General features: G+C 40.2%; 1 protein-coding gene across 1 annotated transcript in view; it reads left to right on the top strand.

The window, feature by feature from the left end:
• Positions 1–18,722, top strand: part of SYNE1 (spectrin repeat containing nuclear envelope protein 1) — a 493,169-nt gene that overhangs the window by 99,990 nt on the left and 374,457 nt on the right. Inside the window, exons 9-12 of the mRNA XM_069769177.1 lie at positions 7,879–7,986; positions 8,139–8,276; positions 8,484–8,648; positions 12,741–12,853. Of these exons, the coding sequence (XP_069625278.1) occupies positions 7,879–7,986; positions 8,139–8,276; positions 8,484–8,648; positions 12,741–12,853 (524 nt within the window). The remainder of the gene's footprint in view (positions 1–7,878; positions 7,987–8,138; positions 8,277–8,483; positions 8,649–12,740; positions 12,854–18,722) is intronic.

Genomic DNA, 18,722 nt, shown 5'->3' with positions numbered 1-18,722 from the left:
TTTCACAAGTTTCTCCAAATATTGTTGAGCAAACTTTAAATGCGCTTGAACATGCTTTTTGTTCAGCAATGGAGTCTTGTGTAGTGAGCGAACATACAAGCCATGGAAGTAGGGTGCAATACTTATTATTTTTTTTTTTTTTAAACAACTGTAGCCGCTGATTTCAGGTCTTTCTGTAGCTCTCCACAGGGGGTCATTGGCTCTTGGACAACTCTTCTGTTAATTTTTTCACTTCTGTCTGAAATGTTGTGGGGAGCACCTGGCCGTGGCCGGCTTATGCTGAAATGATGTTCTTTCCACTTCTTTATTATGACCCCAACAGTAATCACTGTAATTTTCAGTAGTTTAGAATTTCTTCTGTAACCAATGCCATCAGTATATTTTCCATCATTAAGTTTGCAAAGTTCTTGAGAGAGTTCACTGGTTTTACTCATCATGAGATGTTTCTTGTGTGGCCTCTTGGTGATAAGACACCTTTTAGAGGCCATCAGTTGTACCAGCTGATTTTATTTTACACTAAGTGGCAGGATTGAGGATTTCTTTCTAATTACTGATAGATTTCAGCTGGTGTCATGACTTTCCATGGCTTTTTGCACCTCTTTGTTCATGTGTTCAATAGTATTTCCTTGTGTCATTTCTCATTATTACACATACAGTAACTTAATTAATGGACCTCTGTGGTTTGATTTATTTGCCTGTGTGAATTCGATGGGTTGTTACTGACATATGATGAGAATTTCATATCAAAGGCACCTTTAGAAATGTATTTAGTTTACTAAATCGGTGCCGTGTTCAATACGTATTTCACTCAGTATAAATAATATATAAATATACAGTGGGGCAAAAAAGTATTTAGTCAGTCAGCAATAGTGCAAGTTCCACCACTTAAAAAGATGAGAGGCGTCTGTAATTTACATCATAGATAGACCTCAACTATGGGAGACAAACTGAGAAAAAAAAATCCGGAAAATCACATTGTCTGTTTTTTTAACATTTTATTTGCATATTATGGTGGAAAATAAGTATTTGGTCAGAAACAAAATTTCATCTCAATACTTTGTAATATATCCTTTGTTGGCAATGACAGAGGCCAAACGTTTTCTGTAAGTCTTCACAAGGTTGCCACACACTGTTGTTGGTATGTTGGCCCATTCCTCCATGCAGATCCCCTCTAGAGCAGTGATGTTTTTGGCTTTTCGCTTGGCAACACGGACTTTCAACTCCCTCCAAAGGTTTTTATAGGGTTAAGATCTGGAGACTGGCTAGGCCACTCCAGGACCTTGAAATGCTTCTTACGAAGCCACTCCTTCGTTGCCCTGGCGGTGTGCTGTGGATCATTGTCATGTTGAAGGACCCAGCCACATTTCATCTTCAATGCCCTTGCTGATGGAAGGAGGTTTGCACTAAAAATCTCTCGATACATGGCCCCATTCATTCTTTCATGTACCCGGATCAGTCGTCCTGGCCCCTTTGCAGAGAATCAGCCTCAAAGCATGATGTTTCCACCACCATGCTTTACAGTAGGTATGGTGTTTGATGGATGCAACTCAGTATACTTTTTCCTCCAAACACGACAAGTTGTGTTTCTACCAAACAGTTCCAGTTTGGTTTCATCAGACCATAGGACATTCTCCCAAAACTCCTCTGGATCATCCAAATGCTCTCTAGCAAACTTCAGACGGGCCCGGACATGTACTGGCTTAAGCAGTGGGACACGTCTGGCACTGCAGGATCTGAGTCCATGGTGGCATAGTGTGTTACTTATGGTAGGCCTTGTTACATTGGTCCCAGCTCTCTGCAGTTCATTCACTAGGTCCCCCCGCGTGGTTCTGGGATTTTTGCTCACCGTTCTTGTGATCATTCTGACCCCACGGGGTGGGATTTTGCGTGGAGCCCCAGATCGAGGGAGATTATCAGTGGTCTTGTATGTCTTCCATTTTCTAATTATTGCTCCCACTGTTGATTTCTTCACTCCAAGCTGGTTGGCTATTGCAGATTCAGTCTTCCCAGCCTGGTGCAGGGCTACAATTTTGTTTCTGGTGTCCTTTGACAGCTCTTTGGTCTTCACCATAGTGGAGTTTGGAGTCAGACTGTTTGAGGGTGTGCACAGGTGTCTTTTTATACTGATAACAAGTTTAAACAGGTGCCATTACTACAGGTAATGAGTGGAGGAAAGAGGAGACTCTTAAAGAAGAAGTTACAGGTCTGTGAGAGCCAGAAATCTTGATTGTTTGTTTCTGACCAAATACTTATTTTCCACCATTATATGCAAATAAAATGTTAAAAAAAACAGACAATGTGATTTTCTGGATTTTTTTTTCTCAGTTTGTCTTCCATAGTTGAGGTCTACCTATGATGTAAATTACAGACACCTCCCATCTTTTTAAGTGGTGGAACTTGCACTATTGCTGACTGACTAAATACTTTTTTGCCCCACTGTATATTATATAGTATTTTGTACTAGATTGTATAATATAATATTTTATTGTGAAAAATGATGCTGAGTAATGATGATGAGTAATAAACATTGTTCAGCGTAAACTAAACCCATAACACTTAGATTCCTCCTATGAATTCCTCCTACAACAATTGCACACATAACCATATGGTCACCTGGTGATAGTCCCGGAAGATCCTTGCCAGTCAGTATCTTCAGCAGATGGCCATGATGGGATCAGCTTCATATGATTACAAAGCACATCCTTCATGAAAACGCTACATCTATTCCATTTTTATAGCTCCATTGTTAGAACAATTAATTGAAACTAATTGGTTCTGACTTTCAGTTTTGCCATTAAATGTGGAAAATACGTTGGCAGTGAAACTTTTTTTACAAACCCTCCTGGCAAGGACTATTGTACATGTTATAAACACGGTAGAGTGTATTAATTATAACTGTATGGTAGATTAGTATTTTTAATTAGTCTGTGGGTGTTTAAAACTGATTCTGAATTTCCCTTATATTAGCAGGATATGTTGCTAGGCAACCTTGGCCACCATGTGAGAGGAAAATGTGCCAATATCCATCCTACTTGTAAACAGCTTATAATTTCTGGACTCTCATTTCTTAGATTACTCGAACTTGTGAAAATATTGTTTATCACATAGTTATCAATTAGAGTTGGTGCGGATCGATTCTCAGGACATGTTTCATCAGCCATATCACTAATCTATGGTCACTGGACAAGCACTCTGTCAACCACCTCCTCCCTGACTGCTACCGCAGATCTTCTGTTGATTAGCCAGCCTTGCAGGACGTAACATGTGCTTTACGTTGCAATGATGACATGGCACCAGACTGACAAAGAGGAGCCGCAGGCGCCAAGAGGTAGAAGGCAGTTCTCAGAGATCATGTCCAGCTGCTGCAGATTACTGACGAGGCTAAAGAACGGGGTCCCGCAAATCAGTTCTCATACAAATATATGTGCAGTATTAGGGTATGTGCCCACGCTGCAGATTTTCCTGCGGATTTTTCTGCAGCGGATTTGGAAAATCCGCAGTGCAAAACCACTGCGGTTTTCACTGCGGATTTTCTTGCAGTTTGTTCTGCAGATTCTTCTGCGGGTTTTCACCAGCACTTTCCTATTGGTGCTGGTTGAAACCCACTGCGGAATCCGCACAAACAGTTGACATGCTGCGAAAAATAATCCACAGCATTTCCACGCGGCTTTTTCCGCAGCATGTGCACAGCGTTTTTTTTTCCCCATAGGTTTACATTGTACTGTAAACTTTGGGAAAACTGCTGCGGATCCGCAGCGGCCAAATCCGTTGCGGATCCGCAGCAAAATCCGCAGCGTGTGAACACAGCCTTAGTGGTATTAGGAAACAGAAATTAGTCTTTAAAGTTTTGATTCACACATTTACTTTTGATGCCTCCATTTTATCCAGAACAAACAGGGGTGAATTAAACACAGGAAACGTGTACATCCACCATGTATTTTCTATAGGATCAACAGCACAATTCTGAGTCTGACAATTAGATTTCTGACACTGAGGTGCCTGTATATCTGCATAAGGATTAGCCCCCTGTAATGGCAAACATAAGAAACCTTTAAATATTGCTCCTATAAACCACAATCAATCGTTGCATCCACCAAAAAACGAACAGGATATAGAGATGGCAAGAAACACAAGATAAAATCATGCATATGCAACCCCAGGAAAGAGATAATGTGTACTCCATCTGTAATCCTATTTCAAATACCTCCACCATCCTTAACTTATCCGCCACGATCATCACATCTGAACAAACAGATGTCCCCTCAAAAGGTCTAAACTTTGTTCCTTCAAAGGAAGCTGATTTGTTTAATACACTAATTGATGATAACAGATTTATGACTTATGAGACTTTTAAAAGACATTTTTGTCAGCAAAATTATCCAATCAATAACTGTTTCTCCAGTTGCCAGTGTTATCAGTAACAATACTGTTAATCTTCATCTTTATTGAAACTTTCAGGAATAATGTTCAATTACTACTTTGGCGGACCTCCTTGCTAACAGCAGTTCAGACGATCATGACAAACCACCTGTCTTGAAATTTCCCAAACCATCTTTTTATACGATTCAATCTAGAGTTTCTGTCATGGATGATTTCCAGCATGTTATTGAATGGGACCTCACAAGTCTGTTCACATCTAAAAAATGACAATATGCAAAATTTGTCATTTTGTCAGGCACAAGCCATTACACAATTACGGGACAGTCCAATCATTGTTATCCAACCATCAGACAAAGGTGGCTCTATGATTATACTGCACAAGATGTGATATCATAAAATGGTTACGGACCTGTTGTCTGACACATTAACATATTACAAAATATCATGTGACCACACGAAATGTATTTGTCAACCAGTGACTAGGAACTGTGGATGCTAACCTGATCCCTCAAAATAGGGGGCACCATAGTCTATCCCTGTTCCCCCGATTACCCTGGAAGGTGGAGACACCAGAGTCACATACCTTGCTATGCTCCTAACTTTATCTTTTATCTGTTCCCTCCCCCACCCAGTGAGATGTGAGGCCAAAGTGTATCGGATTACACTAACCCAATAGATAAGTGAAGACAGACAGGGATAAGTGAAAACTATAATCGTACAAATAGAATCACAAAACAGAGTGGAACACTGAGGGATGGTTTGGAGAAACCACATAGGTGAAGATAAGGATAAGCACTCAAACCAACTCCAAACAGAAATCTCCAGGACAACTCTCCAAACGCCTACCCCAAACACAAGCTACTCCTTTAACACCAAGCAGAATGAACTCGTGTTCAAGGCCAGAAGCAAGAAGGAGGGTTTTTATCCTTGCTGGGAGTAACAAACGCAGAACAGCTGATACCACATAAGACAGAGAACTCCACCTAAGCAGTTTAACTTTTGCAGCTCCAGATCTGCTAAAGCTCCCGTCACACAAAGCGAGATCGCTAGCGAGATCGCTGCTGAGTCACAAGTTTTGTGACGCAACAGCGACCTCAGTAGCGATCTCGCTATGTGTGACACGTAGCAGCGACCAGGCCCCTGCTGTGAGATCGCTGGTCGTGTCGGAATGGCCTGGACCTTTTTTTTATCGTTGAGGTCCCACTGGGTAGCACACATCGCTGTGTTTGACACCTTACCAACGACCTCGTTGACAGGACGTCCCTCATTGAGGTCTGTTAATCGTCATGAAATAGCTGCCATGTGACATCGTTGTACAGGTCGCTACAGGTCGCCGCATCGCTGCTGCGTCGTTGGGGAGATCTCACTGTTTGACATCTCACCAGCGACCACATAGCGACGCAGCAACGAATCCTGACAGGTCGTATCGTTGTCGGGATCGCTTTAGCGTCGCTAAGTGTGACGGGGCCTTAAGACTGTGAAACCGTTCTAATAACCGCAGGTGTTACCAGACGCTGCTATCGTCTGACCCCACTGTCACGGTATCCCCGTGACAGTATCACTGACGACGTTTGTTTTAGTCCAAGGAAGGGTACACAAAGGTTTTTTGTCTATGAAAGAAAAATAATATTTTTTGGTTGATACACCAGTTTGTCTGATTTTTCATGCTTTGCCAAAGGTTTGAAAATGTTTCCTCTATCATTATGACCAATTGTCGCAGGTATAAAATCATTAACAGAACATTTATCTTTGTGGCCTGACAATCTATTACAACACTTTGTGTTACTGACAACTAGTCATATCAAAGACACTAAGCAATTATTGAGAATTATGAACTAACTACAATGGTCTTCTAACTATAATTGGGTTTCCACCAGTGATGTCACTGCATTGTATTTCAGCATCTCTCATGATAAAGCCCTGGATGCTTTATCTTTCCATCTACACAAATATAGCATTTTTTTCACTTCAATTCATTGATTATATTATACAGATTACTTTCCTTTTACTAATTAACAATTTTTTCTACTTTAATAATGATTTTTACTTTCTGATACTGTGTTGTCCAACAGGTGCCATTTTCTGCATCTCTGCCAAACCTTTAAATGGCTTGGTGGGAGGAAACTGTATATCTGCCTACCAATCCATTCCAACACACTATTGTATGGTGCAGAAGATATATTGACAACCTGTTGTTAATCTGGTGGGACAGTGCTAGTTAATCTAACCCGTCTGCATTTGCTGCTTTTCCTAACAACAATGCTTTAAATTTACTGTTTACACCATTTCTTTATGTCTTTCTAATGGGAAATAACTTGGGCAATTCTATTAACATCAAACTGTACAGAAAACCGACCAAAAAAACTGTAGTATCTCTGGCCTTGTCTCCCATTGAACACATCTGAGATGTCAATGGCCTGCATTTGCAATGGGAGCTTCCTCAGACAACCATTAATAACCTTATTGATCTCAGCCAAGAAGTATAAGCCCACCATATAGTTTTGCGCATTTCACTCATACGTGATACTAAATATATTGAGATGTTTTGAAAATTTGTTTTCCATTTTTTCATCATTTGCATATAATTAACATGTCTATTGATCCTGTGAGTTTCCTAATTAGATGACTTTTCCTTTTTGCGGTGTTACAATTTTAATGTTGAGTCGTGTAGTGTTAGCAATTTCAGAATTAATTTCTAATTATATAAAAACAAAGATTTAATTTGCAATGAATTTCCTATCCTAATATTAAGTGAAATGTAGCACAAATAAAAAATAAAAAACATTATAGTTCTCCTCGTCCAAGCATTGTTTCTTCTGTTCATAACTGAGCCAGGACTTTTCTGCAAGGTCCCTAAAATCCTGACTGTACCGCTAAGGCTACGTTCCCATTTGCGTTGTTGGGCGCAGCGTCGTCGACGCATACCGACGCATGCGTCATGCACCCCTATCTTTAACATGGGGGCGCATGGACATGCGCCGGTATGCGTTGTATTATGTTTTACGACGCATGCGTCATATTGACGCACAGACAGGGAGCAGAGGAGGCTACTTGTAGCGTTTTCCCTGCGCCGAAATTCCTGCTCTGTACGATCTTATGACAACGCATGCGTCGCAAAACGCTGCGTTGTGTACATGCGTTGTTGGTTGCGTCGCCGACGCTGCGCCCAACAACGCAAATGTGAACGTTACCTAACATAGGAGCCTTCAGGCTTCCAGTATTTTCGCATGAGAAAAGATCCCTGCAGACAATAGATTTCTATCCTTTATAAACCGTACAGGAGAAATAAAGGACTGAATTGTGGAAAGAGCATTAGATATGAGTTACTGTGTATGATAATTCCCCCAGGAAGTAATATATGATGTAATAGAGTATAAGGAGTACAATGATATGATGTCCATGGTTGTTGTTGACATGGAAGTATTGTATATCTTCTCTGCTGTGCATTTATCTGCGTTATATATGATTTCTATTCATATACTTATTTCTCTTTTGTAGAGAGAAGACAGGTTGGTGCTTCGGGACTTAAAAGTTTGGATTGAACAGTTTGAAAGAGACATCACCCGCGCACAAACCGTAGAAAGCAGTTTACAGGACCGATACCAGGTATGTGACTAGTGCATGCCACCGGGCTTTGCATTACAGGACAATCCTTTTAACCCTTCAAGCTTTTCTTATGACATGCGTGACGATTTTGATGAGTAAACTGCACTTCTCTATATTCCTCCCTAACTGATCTCTTGTCTTTCATTTTGCAGTTGTACAAACAGTATAGAGTACAATATGAAATGAAAAGGAAACAGATTGAAAGTGCCATTCAGCCATTGGGCAAAGATGGAAAGCTATCCCTTGACCAGACGATGGTGAAGCAAGCATGGGAGAAGGTTTCGGCTAGAGTAGGTTATTAATACTGAACATAATATTTCGTTTCATGCATCTCTGGAAAAGTGAATGTTGGTCTTCATAGTCTTGATAATGTTTTGGTTAGGTCTCAAGACTGGTTTCTTTCACATCATGCCTATGTTCAGTGCTTGATTGGAACAATGTAAGTAAAGGTTACATGATAATTTAGAAATGAATGTAAAATATGATTTTTCTTCTAGATTCTTGATTGGCATGTACAACTTGACAAATCTCTACCAGCTCCATTAGGAACCATTGGCTCCTGGTTATATCGAGCCGAGGTTGCACTCAGGGAAGATATTATTATGCAACAATCTCACGAAGAAACAGCAAATATGATTCACAGAAAATTAGAACAACATAGGGTAAGAAATCTGATTGCCAGACATACTGTATATCTTGTTGTTTGGAGTTAGCTAATGAAGTGTGAATGTTATAGTGCTAGTACCAATATTCATATTGCAATAAGGCTTGGGCCAGGGGTGGCCAAGCCATTGGTGCAACCTGTGCAGCTGCACAGTGACCCAAGATTTAAGGGGGCCCACTGTTACCTCCAAAATAGGTTGAATTATGTATTGTGATGAGCCGTTAGTCTGAAAAGGGCCCATATGCAATTCTTCCCATATACAATTGTGTCCACCCTTGGATTGGTCTATGAAATAATTTTTGCAATGATTCGGGACGCATGGCTCAAAATTGTTGTATGCCGCTACTAAAACACAAGGCAAGCGAATGGTAACCTGCAAGGTACTGCAACCATGACAAGCAAGTTGTAAATTGTGGGAACTGGTTGAATTTACTTGCATTATACAGCAATGTGATGGTGACATACAACAATTTTTAACTGCATGGCCTGTGTCACTGCCAAAGAGGCTGCATGGCCTCAGACTAATAATCATCTGCATTGGGTTTCAACATGCTTTTCTAAATAATGCTTGTTTGTTGATCAGCTTGTTAGATTATTGCAGTTTTGTAGGTATGGTTAACAACATTCTCTTTACTTATCTTGCATTTATTTATATTTTTATTCAATAATCATCTTAAAAGTCCCAAGTCCCAAGTAAGAGGAAACCTGGTCATTTTGGAAGTGCCAATGACCGTTAAAAATGCTGCTATTTTTCCTGCAAAAAAAAAATTAAAGCGTAAACATGACGTTTCAAGACTGCTCTATGCGGTAAAGTAGCAGTCCGGCTCAACACATTTGCTACATATAGCTTCCCCTTATCGAATATGTATTGGAAGGTGTAATGTACCACCGACCATGATTATAATTGACTTATCTTCACAATATCGACACAACTTCAAAGTGTAATAAAACTAGTTGGATATACACTTTAAGATGTGAAATGAGTGAAACTGATATGAATATGATGAACTGCTAAACTCAGACACTAGCATTACATAAGGTCAGCCATTTTTTAATCCTGTACCGCAGTTGCATACTGAAAAAAACATTGTATTATTTTTTACTTTAAGTTTTGTATGTAAGTGAATATGTGTATGATGTACGGTATGTTTTTAGTTCTTCCTGGTACTATGCACGCAGATAGTCTGTAATTGATATAAACCTAGAATGTGACGTACAGCCAAAATTATGAAATATATGAAATATACAGTGCCTTGCGAAAGTATTCGGCCCCCTGGAACTTTTCAACCTTTTCCTACATATCATGCTTCAAACATAAATATACCAAATGTAAATTTTTGGTGAAGAATCAGCAACAAGTGGAACACAATTGTGAAGTTGTCCTAAATGCCTAATGATGATAAATATAATCCACCTGTGTTTAATCAAGTTTCCGTATAAATGCACCTGCTCTGTGATAGTCTCAGGGTTCTGTTTGAAGCACAGAGAGCATCATGAAGACCAAGGAACACAACAGGCAGGTCCGTGATACTGTTGTGGAGAAGATTAAAGACGGGTTTGGATACAAAATGATTTCCAAAACTTTAAACATCCCAAGGAGCACTGTGGAAGCGTTCATATTGAAATGGAAGGAATATCATACCACTACAAATCTACCCAGCCGTCCCTCTAAATTTTCATCTCAAACAAGGAGAAGACTGATCAGAGATGCAGCCAAGAGACCCATGAACACTCTGGAAGAACTGCAGATATCTACAGCTGAGGTGGGACAGTCTGTCCATAAGACAACAATCAGTCGTACACTGCACAAATCTGGCCTTTATGGAAGAGTGGCAATAAGAAAGCCATTTTGCAAATATATCCATAAAAAGTGTTGTTTGATGTTTTCAACAAGCCACCTGGGAGACACACCAAACATGTGGAAGAAGGTGCTCTGGTCAGATGAAACCAAAACAAACTTTTTGGCAAAAATGACGATATGTTTGGCGTAAAGGCAACACAGCTCATCACCCTGAACACACCATCCCCACTGTCAAACATGGTAGTGGCAGCATCATGGTTTGGGCCTGCTTTTCTTCAGCAGGGACAGGGAAGATGGTTAAAATTGATGGGGAGATGGATAGAGCCAAATACAGGACCATTTTTGAAGAAAACCTGTTGGAGTCTGCAAAAGACCTGAGACTGGGATGGAGATTTGTCTTCCAACAAAACAATGATCCCAAACATAAAGCAAAATCTACAATGGTTCACAAATAAAAGTATCCAGGTGTTAGAATGGCCAAGTCAAAGCCCAGACCTCAAACCAATCGAGCATCTGTGGAAAGATGATTTTAAGAAACTTGTCAATTTATCTCATTAGAGAAATCGACTTTCTTCCCTACTTATTAGAGATGTCTCCCCCCCCCGTGCCCCCGACTCCTGAACTAATCATCCAAAGTGAAAAACCAGCTTAAGTCTGTCTTGTTCAGAAGAGAGTATTGCAGGTGTCATGTGACATACCCTATAATCCGCTATGGGGCGCAGGAGTGAGCAATAGGGAAGGGAACACACAGGCAGGCAGAAAACCATCCTGCAGAGCTCTGGAACAAGTGTTTTACCTCATATCAGAGCTTGATTCAGATCAAAGCAGCTGAGCTCTGCTGTATAATATCCTTCATGCTATTGCAGCTTGTCTCTGTGAGCTAAAAAGTGAATGAAAAGCAGACATTCCCCTCACTATCCTATGTTGTCTATGGAAGAAATAACTGCAGCTCACCTCCTCTCCACAGCAAACAGTGGATTGCAAATTGTAGATACTGCATGCAGAGAGGACAACTGGTGAGAATGCAGTATATAAGTCACATAATGGCTAGAAATTGTTTTATTCTTCATGTACACACACAGGACAGCTTATTCTGAATAGTTACTTGAAGGTACAGTTACTTAAGGTGCTCATATACCGTACCTTATATAGCCAACAAACCCATACACATCCGGATTGGCTGAACTTGCATGCATTTTAAATTGAGGCAGTGAGGGGTAAGCTGCTGTCAGCTTATCCCCAGGCAGAACAAACATTTTGCCCTGCCCAATTCTTCCTTTGGGAGACCCCATACACACTAGTTAGTTGGCCTATCGTGTAGAAATCAGCTGGTTGGGATGACTTTAATATACTGTATATGTGGCATTTGGATTCACACCGTATGTAACATAGTGTCACCTCTTGACCAATCACAAAGACACTTTTTTTGTCAATTCTGTGAGTACCGTATGCTATATTGGAGGTAAGGTGAAGACTGCGAAGCTATTAATGAAGAAAGGCTGTCCTGGAAATTAAGGCTAGGTTCACATTGCGTTAGTGGGTATCCGCTAACGGAATCAGTTACATAGCGCCACTAACGCAATGTAATGGATCCGTTAGTGCACCCATTGACCGCAATGTATGTAACGCATCCCTAACGCATGCCATTTTTGGCATGCGTTAGCGATGTTCCATTATTTTGTGACGGACATCGAACGCTGTCTGCAGCGTTTTTGAGTCCGTTCTCGCTAGCGCAGATCGGGCATCTGCGCTAGCGCAATCGCTAAACGCAATCCTTTTTGGACATTGTGTTAACGCAGTCCGTTAGCGTATGCGCTAAACAGACTGCACTAACTCAATGTGAATTTAACTTAATTCTTACTCTGATCTCGTAAATGCAGTAAGGGCAGTAAATCATACAGACCAAATTTTCTCATGCGGAAATATACTGTAAGTCTGAGTCCAATCAATAGACATCAAATCTATATTCAGGGAAACCCCTGAAAAGTAAGAGGCAGTGCCAGTTCTGCATCTCTGTAGATGCCAAAATCCTGATCAGGTTCAGTCCTTGAGCACATTTGCTGAAAGGCTTTCAAGACTGATCTGTACAAAGCGTTTATTAAGACGAGCTTTCATGACGGGATAAAATTGCATGCCACTGTGACAGATAAAATTTCCGAGCACACAAATCCTGAACAGTGACTCATCGCTGCAGCTTGGTGCTTTATATTTTTTTTCTGGTAACACAGCCAAATCGTTTTCTGCATTTTCATTACAATATATGCATTTTTTTTCTCATTTTCCGAATAGGACATACTCAAGAATCTGGATGGTTATAAAAAGGCTTTTCAGGAGATCCACCGCTCACGATCTGTCAACGGAGTCCCCGTCCCTGTAGAGCAGCTCGAAGACATGGCAGAAAGGTAAAAGAGAATTACAGGCGTAATTGATTGTTTAAAATTGGCCCGAGGCAGTGTAAAGGGATGGAGAAGGGGGATATGATCCTGAAGGAATGTATTAAGATGCTTCGTGTCAATTATTATATGGCATAGACTATATTATAGCTTCGAATGATCCCAATATTACTCGATTACGACACAAATTCATCTTCCATGGATGAGACCTAATAGATTGAAACACTTTATATCTGTGAGATATTACACGTAGAAATAGATCTGCATTATAGGTTAGTTACCAAGGAGATCAGCAACTAATTGTGAGCCTGGCACCCGGGCACTTAGTGTGCAGCAAGCTTATGTGGATTTCCTAAATGCTCTCAGGATTTCCACATTTTTTGCAGTTGTCTAATATTATGAGAGTGTCACTGTTTTAGATTGATTTTTGACTTTTTAGTTTTATATGTGGAAACCAAATCAGATAATATTTCATGATTAGTAAGATAATATGTTGTGAAAATATGACATCATTTACTATTTAGCTTATTTGAAAACTATTTTTATGTTATAGTCTGGTTATAAAAACTTTTATCATAATTTAGATAATATGGAATCTTATAGAGGGTACAACTTCTACATAATAATTATTGAAATAAATTATACCTTACTGAATTACAGAGATAATGATGTTGAGATTAAAGTTTTTATTGATAGTATTTCTATAAATGCTAAATACATTTACACAAATATTAAAGCCAGGTAGAGTCAGATTGATTTTCACTCTTTTGCCAGGTAGTGCCACGTTTCCTAGATATCCATTTAAAATGCCCAAAAAAGGCTGGCAATGGAAGCAACTATCTTATTAAATTGCCCTGATTACTAGGTGGTTTCTCTAGTTTGTCTAATTGTTGCCTTGTCACCAAGCTGCTTGCCTATTGTCCTGTAGCCCATTTCAGCCTTGTGCAGGTCTACAATTTTGTCCCTGGTGTCCTTAGATAGCTCTTTGGTCTTGGCCATGGTGGAGAGGTTGGAGTGCGATTGATTTTGTGTGTGGATAGGCGACTTTTATACAGGTAATGAGTTCAAACAGATGGGAAAACTTGCAAAATTGGCAGGGTGTCAAATATGTATTTTCCCCACTGTAAACACACATATGCAAATGGACTCTTTAGAGAGGAAGACGTCAGAAACTTTAGTGCCACCTATTGGAAGTAGTGATTCTAAAAGTCAATACTAACCCTTTAAAGGGCCTTGGCACATGACCTAGGTTAAGAAGCCTTTACAGACACGTGTTTCGGGGTGTTTGCCCTTCATAAGTGCAAAGCAGGAGAACTGGTTTTGCTGGGTGAGAGATCTGACCCGCAGACAGAGGATTAAGAGATAAAAGCTCCCAGTCAGCATCAGGGGAGGGGGGGGGGGATTTACAGAGAATGCAATGCACCTCTGGGAGTTTAATTATGATTGAATAAATAATTGTAAATAAGTAAATGGTATGCAAATTCCCAGAGGAGCAATGAATGGCCAGTTATTCTCTGTATGCCAAACTGCGCTCTCCACAAGGCGAAACTTTACACCTTAGAACCCATAAACACAAAGGCACACAATAACGTCACAAATAGATTCTATAAAAGGCTTATGTCACGACAGAGATAAATATGGTACATTGATATAGCCAATGGTTAATACTCATTTTTTCATCATGATTGACTGTAAACTTTTCATTAAAGGACATCTGTCAGTAGAATTATCCCATCTAAGCCATCTATATGGGAATGTAGGTCTTAGAAAGTTTAACGAAATGATAGCTTGATATCTGCGATTTCTTATTATTAAAGGGAATCTGTCAGTAGAATCAATCCTGCTAAATTGTCTTGATATCTATCATCGGATATTTTATTTTAGAAGTACAGAAATCTATGAAAATCAAGCCAAAATAACTTATTTTAAATTAAAGGGGCATTACCAGTGTGAGAAATGTAATGACTGACCTCCATTCCTGATCCACACATCTCACGCTGCTAACATTTCTTTCATTTAAAATAAGCTTTGTAGACAGATAATTTGGGAGATCTTTGTCTTGCCCACGTATCTTAACAGCTCATTTTCATCTTAAGAAAAATGTGGATTTCTCTGGAGTAAAATATCAGATGACATAAATCAAGATGGTTTAGTGGGATTGATTATTTAAAATTGCTCTGAATTGTCAATTTATGACTAATTATACCCAGAAGCCTTACATATGTAGATATATGTACATGTGTGTATATATATATATATATATATATATATATATATATTGCTCAAAAAATAAAGGGAGCACTAAAATCCCACATCCTTGATATCACTGAATGAAATATTCCAGTTGTAAATCTTTGTTCATTACATAGTGGAATGTGTTGAGAACAATAATAATAATAATAATAATAATAATAATAATAATAATAATAAAAATTATCAATATAAATCACAACTAATATCCCACGGAGGTCTGGAGTTGGAATGATACTCAAAATCTAAGTGGAAAATGAAGCTACAGGCTGATCCAACTTTAGTGGAAATGCCTCAAGACAAGGAAATAATGCTCAGTATTGTGTGTGGCCTCCATGTGCCTGTATGACCTCCCTACAACGCCTCGGCATGCTCCTGATGAGGCGGCGGATGGTCTCCTGAGGGATCTCCTCCCAGACTTGGACTAAAGCATCCGCCAACTCCTGGGGAGGCTGTGGTGCAACGTGACGTTGGTGGATGGTGCGAGACATGATGTCCCAGATGTGTTCAATTGGATTCAGGTCTGGAGAACGGGCGAGTCAGTCCATAGCTTCAATGCCTTCATCTTGCAGGAACTGCTGACACACTTTAGCCACATGAGGTCTGGCATTGTCTTGCATTAGGAGGAGCCCAGAGCCAACTGCACACCATTACTGACCTACTGCCAAACCGGTCATGCTGAAGGATGTTGCAGTTAGCGGATTTCTCTCCACAGCATCTCCAGACTCTGTCACGTCTATCACATGTGCTCAGTGTGAACCTGCTTTCATATGTGAAGAGCACAGGTCACTAGTGGCAAATTTGCCAATCCTGGTGTTCTGTGGCAAATGCCAAGCGTCCTGCATGGTGTTGGGCTGTGAGGACAACCCCATCTGTGGACATTGGGCACTCAGGCCATCCCCATGGAGTTGGTTTCCGTTTGTGCAGACACATATACATTTGTGGCCTGCTAGAGGTCATTTTGCAGGGCTCTGGCAGTGCTCCTCCTTGCACAAAGCTTGATGTAGCAGTCCTGCTGCTGGGTTTTGCCCTCCTACGGCCCCCTCCACGTCTCCTGGTGTACTGACCTGTCTCCAGGTAGCGCCTCCAGCCTCTGGACACTACGCTGACAGACGCAGCAAACCTTCTTGCCACAGCTCGCATTGATGTGCCATCCTGGATGAGCTGCACTACCTGAGCCACTTGTGTGGGTTGTAGAGTCCGTTTCATGCTACCACGAGTGTGAAAGCACAACCAACATTCAAACGTGACCAAAACATCAGCCAGAAAGCTGATGGTACTGAGATGTGGTCTGTGGTCCCCACTTGCAGAACCACTCCTTTATTGAGTTTGTCTTGATAATTGCCAATAATTTCCATCTGTTGTCTATTCCATTTGCACAACAGCATGTGAAATTGATTGTCAAACAGTCTTGCTTCCTAAGTGGACAGTTTGACTTCACAGAAGTTTGATTTACTTGGAGTTATATCCTGTTGTTTAAGTGTACCCTTTATTTTTTTGAGCAGTGTGTGTGTGTGTGTGTATATATATATATATATATATATATATATATACTGCTCAAAAAATATATACATAATGTATATATATATATATATATATATATATATATATATATATATGCACAGTACAGACCAAAAGTTTGGACACATCTTCTCATTTAAAGATGTTTCTGTATTTTCATGACTATGAAAATTGTACATTCACACTGAAGGCATCAAAACTATGAATTAACACATGTGGAAGTATATACTTAACAAAAAATACCTTATATTCTAGGTTCTTCAAAGTAGCCACCTTTTGCTTTCATGACTGCTTTGCACGCTTTTGGCATTCTCTTGATGAGCTTCAAGAGGTAGTCACCGGAAATGCCCTTCCAACAATCTTGAAGGAGTTCCCAGAGATGCTTAGCACTTGTTGGCCCATCACTCTCCTTCTTGGTCAAATAACCCTTACACAGCCTGGAGGTGTGTTTGGGGTCATTGTCCTATTGAAAAATAAATGTTGATCCAACTAAACGCAAACCGGATGGAATGGCATGCTGCTGCAAGATGCTGTGGTAGCCATGCTGGTTCAGTATGCCTTCAATTTTGAATAAATCCCCAACAGTGTCACCAGCAAAGTACTCACACACCATCACACCTCCTCCTCCACGCTTCACTCTGGGAACCAGGCATGTAGAGTCCATCCGTTCACCTTGGTTGGAACCAAAGATCTCAAATTTGGACTCATCAGACCAAAGCACAGATTTCCACTGGTCTAATGTCCATTCCTTGTGTTCTTTAGCCCAAACAAGTCTCTTCTGCTTGTTGCCTGTTCTTAGCAGTGGTTTCCTAGCAGCTATTTTACCATGAAGGCCTGCTGCACAAAGTCTCCTCTTAACAGTTGTTGTAGAGATGTGTCTGCTGGTAGAACTCTGTGTGGTATTGACCTGGTCTCTAATCTGAGCTGCTGTTAACCTGCGATTTCTGAGGCTGGTGACTCGGATAAACTTATCCTCAGAAGCAGAGGTGACTCTTGGTCTGCCTTTCCTGGGGCTGTCCTCATGTGAGCCAGTTTCTTTGTAGCGCTTGATGGTTTTTGCTACTGCACTTGGGGACACTTTCAAAGTTTTCCCAATTATTTGAACTGACTGACCTTCATTTCTTAAAGTAATGATGGCCACTCATTTTTCTTTACTTAGCTGCTTTTTTCTTGCCATAATACAAATTTTAACAGTCTATTCAGTAGGACTATAAGCTGTGTATCCACCAGACTTCTGCACAACACAACTGATGGTCCCAACCCCATTTATAAGGCAAGAAATCCCACTTATTAGACCTAACAGGGCACACCTGTGAAGTGAAAACCATTCCCGGTGACTACCTCTTGAAGCTCATCAAGAGAATGCCAAGAGTGTGCAAAGCAGTCATCAAAGCAAAAGGTGGCTGCTTTGAAGAACCTAGAATATAAGACATATTTTCAGTTGTTTCACACTTTTTTGTTAAGTATATAATTCCACATATGTTAATTCATAGTTTTGATGCCTTCAGTGTGAATGTACAATTTTGGTCTGTACTGTATATATGTATGTATATATATATATATATATATATACAGTGGGGCAAAAAAGTATTTAGTCAGTCAGCAATAGTGCAAGTTCCACCACTTAAAAAGATGAGAGGCGTCTGTAATTTACATCATAGGTAGACCTCAACTATGGGAGACAAACTGAGAAAAAAAAATCCAGAAAATCACATTGTCTGTTTTTTTAACATTTTATTTGCATATTATGGTGGAAAATAAGTATTTGGTCAGAAACAAACAATCAAGATTTCTGGCTCTCACAGACCTGTAACTTCTTCTTTAAGAGTCTCCTCTTTCCTCCACTCATTACCTGTAGTAATGGCACCTGTTTAAACTTGTTATCAGTATAAAAAGACACCTGTGCACACCCTCAAACAGTCTGACTCCAAACTCCACTATGGTGAAGACCAAAGAGCTGTCAAAGGACACCAGAAACAAAATTGTAGCCCTGCACCAGGCTGGGAAGACTGAATCTGCAATAGCCAACCAGCTTGGAGTGAAGAAATCAACAGTGGGAGCAATAATTAGAAAATGGAAGACATACAAGACCACTGATAATCTCCCT

Source organism: Ranitomeya imitator, chromosome 5 (genome assembly GCF_032444005.1).
Source record: "Ranitomeya imitator isolate aRanImi1 chromosome 5, aRanImi1.pri, whole genome shotgun sequence".
Lineage (NCBI taxonomy): Eukaryota > Metazoa > Chordata > Amphibia > Anura > Dendrobatidae > Ranitomeya > Ranitomeya imitator.
The sequence above is the reverse complement of the archived record's forward strand: the minus strand, read 5'-3'. Positions and strand labels throughout refer to the sequence as shown.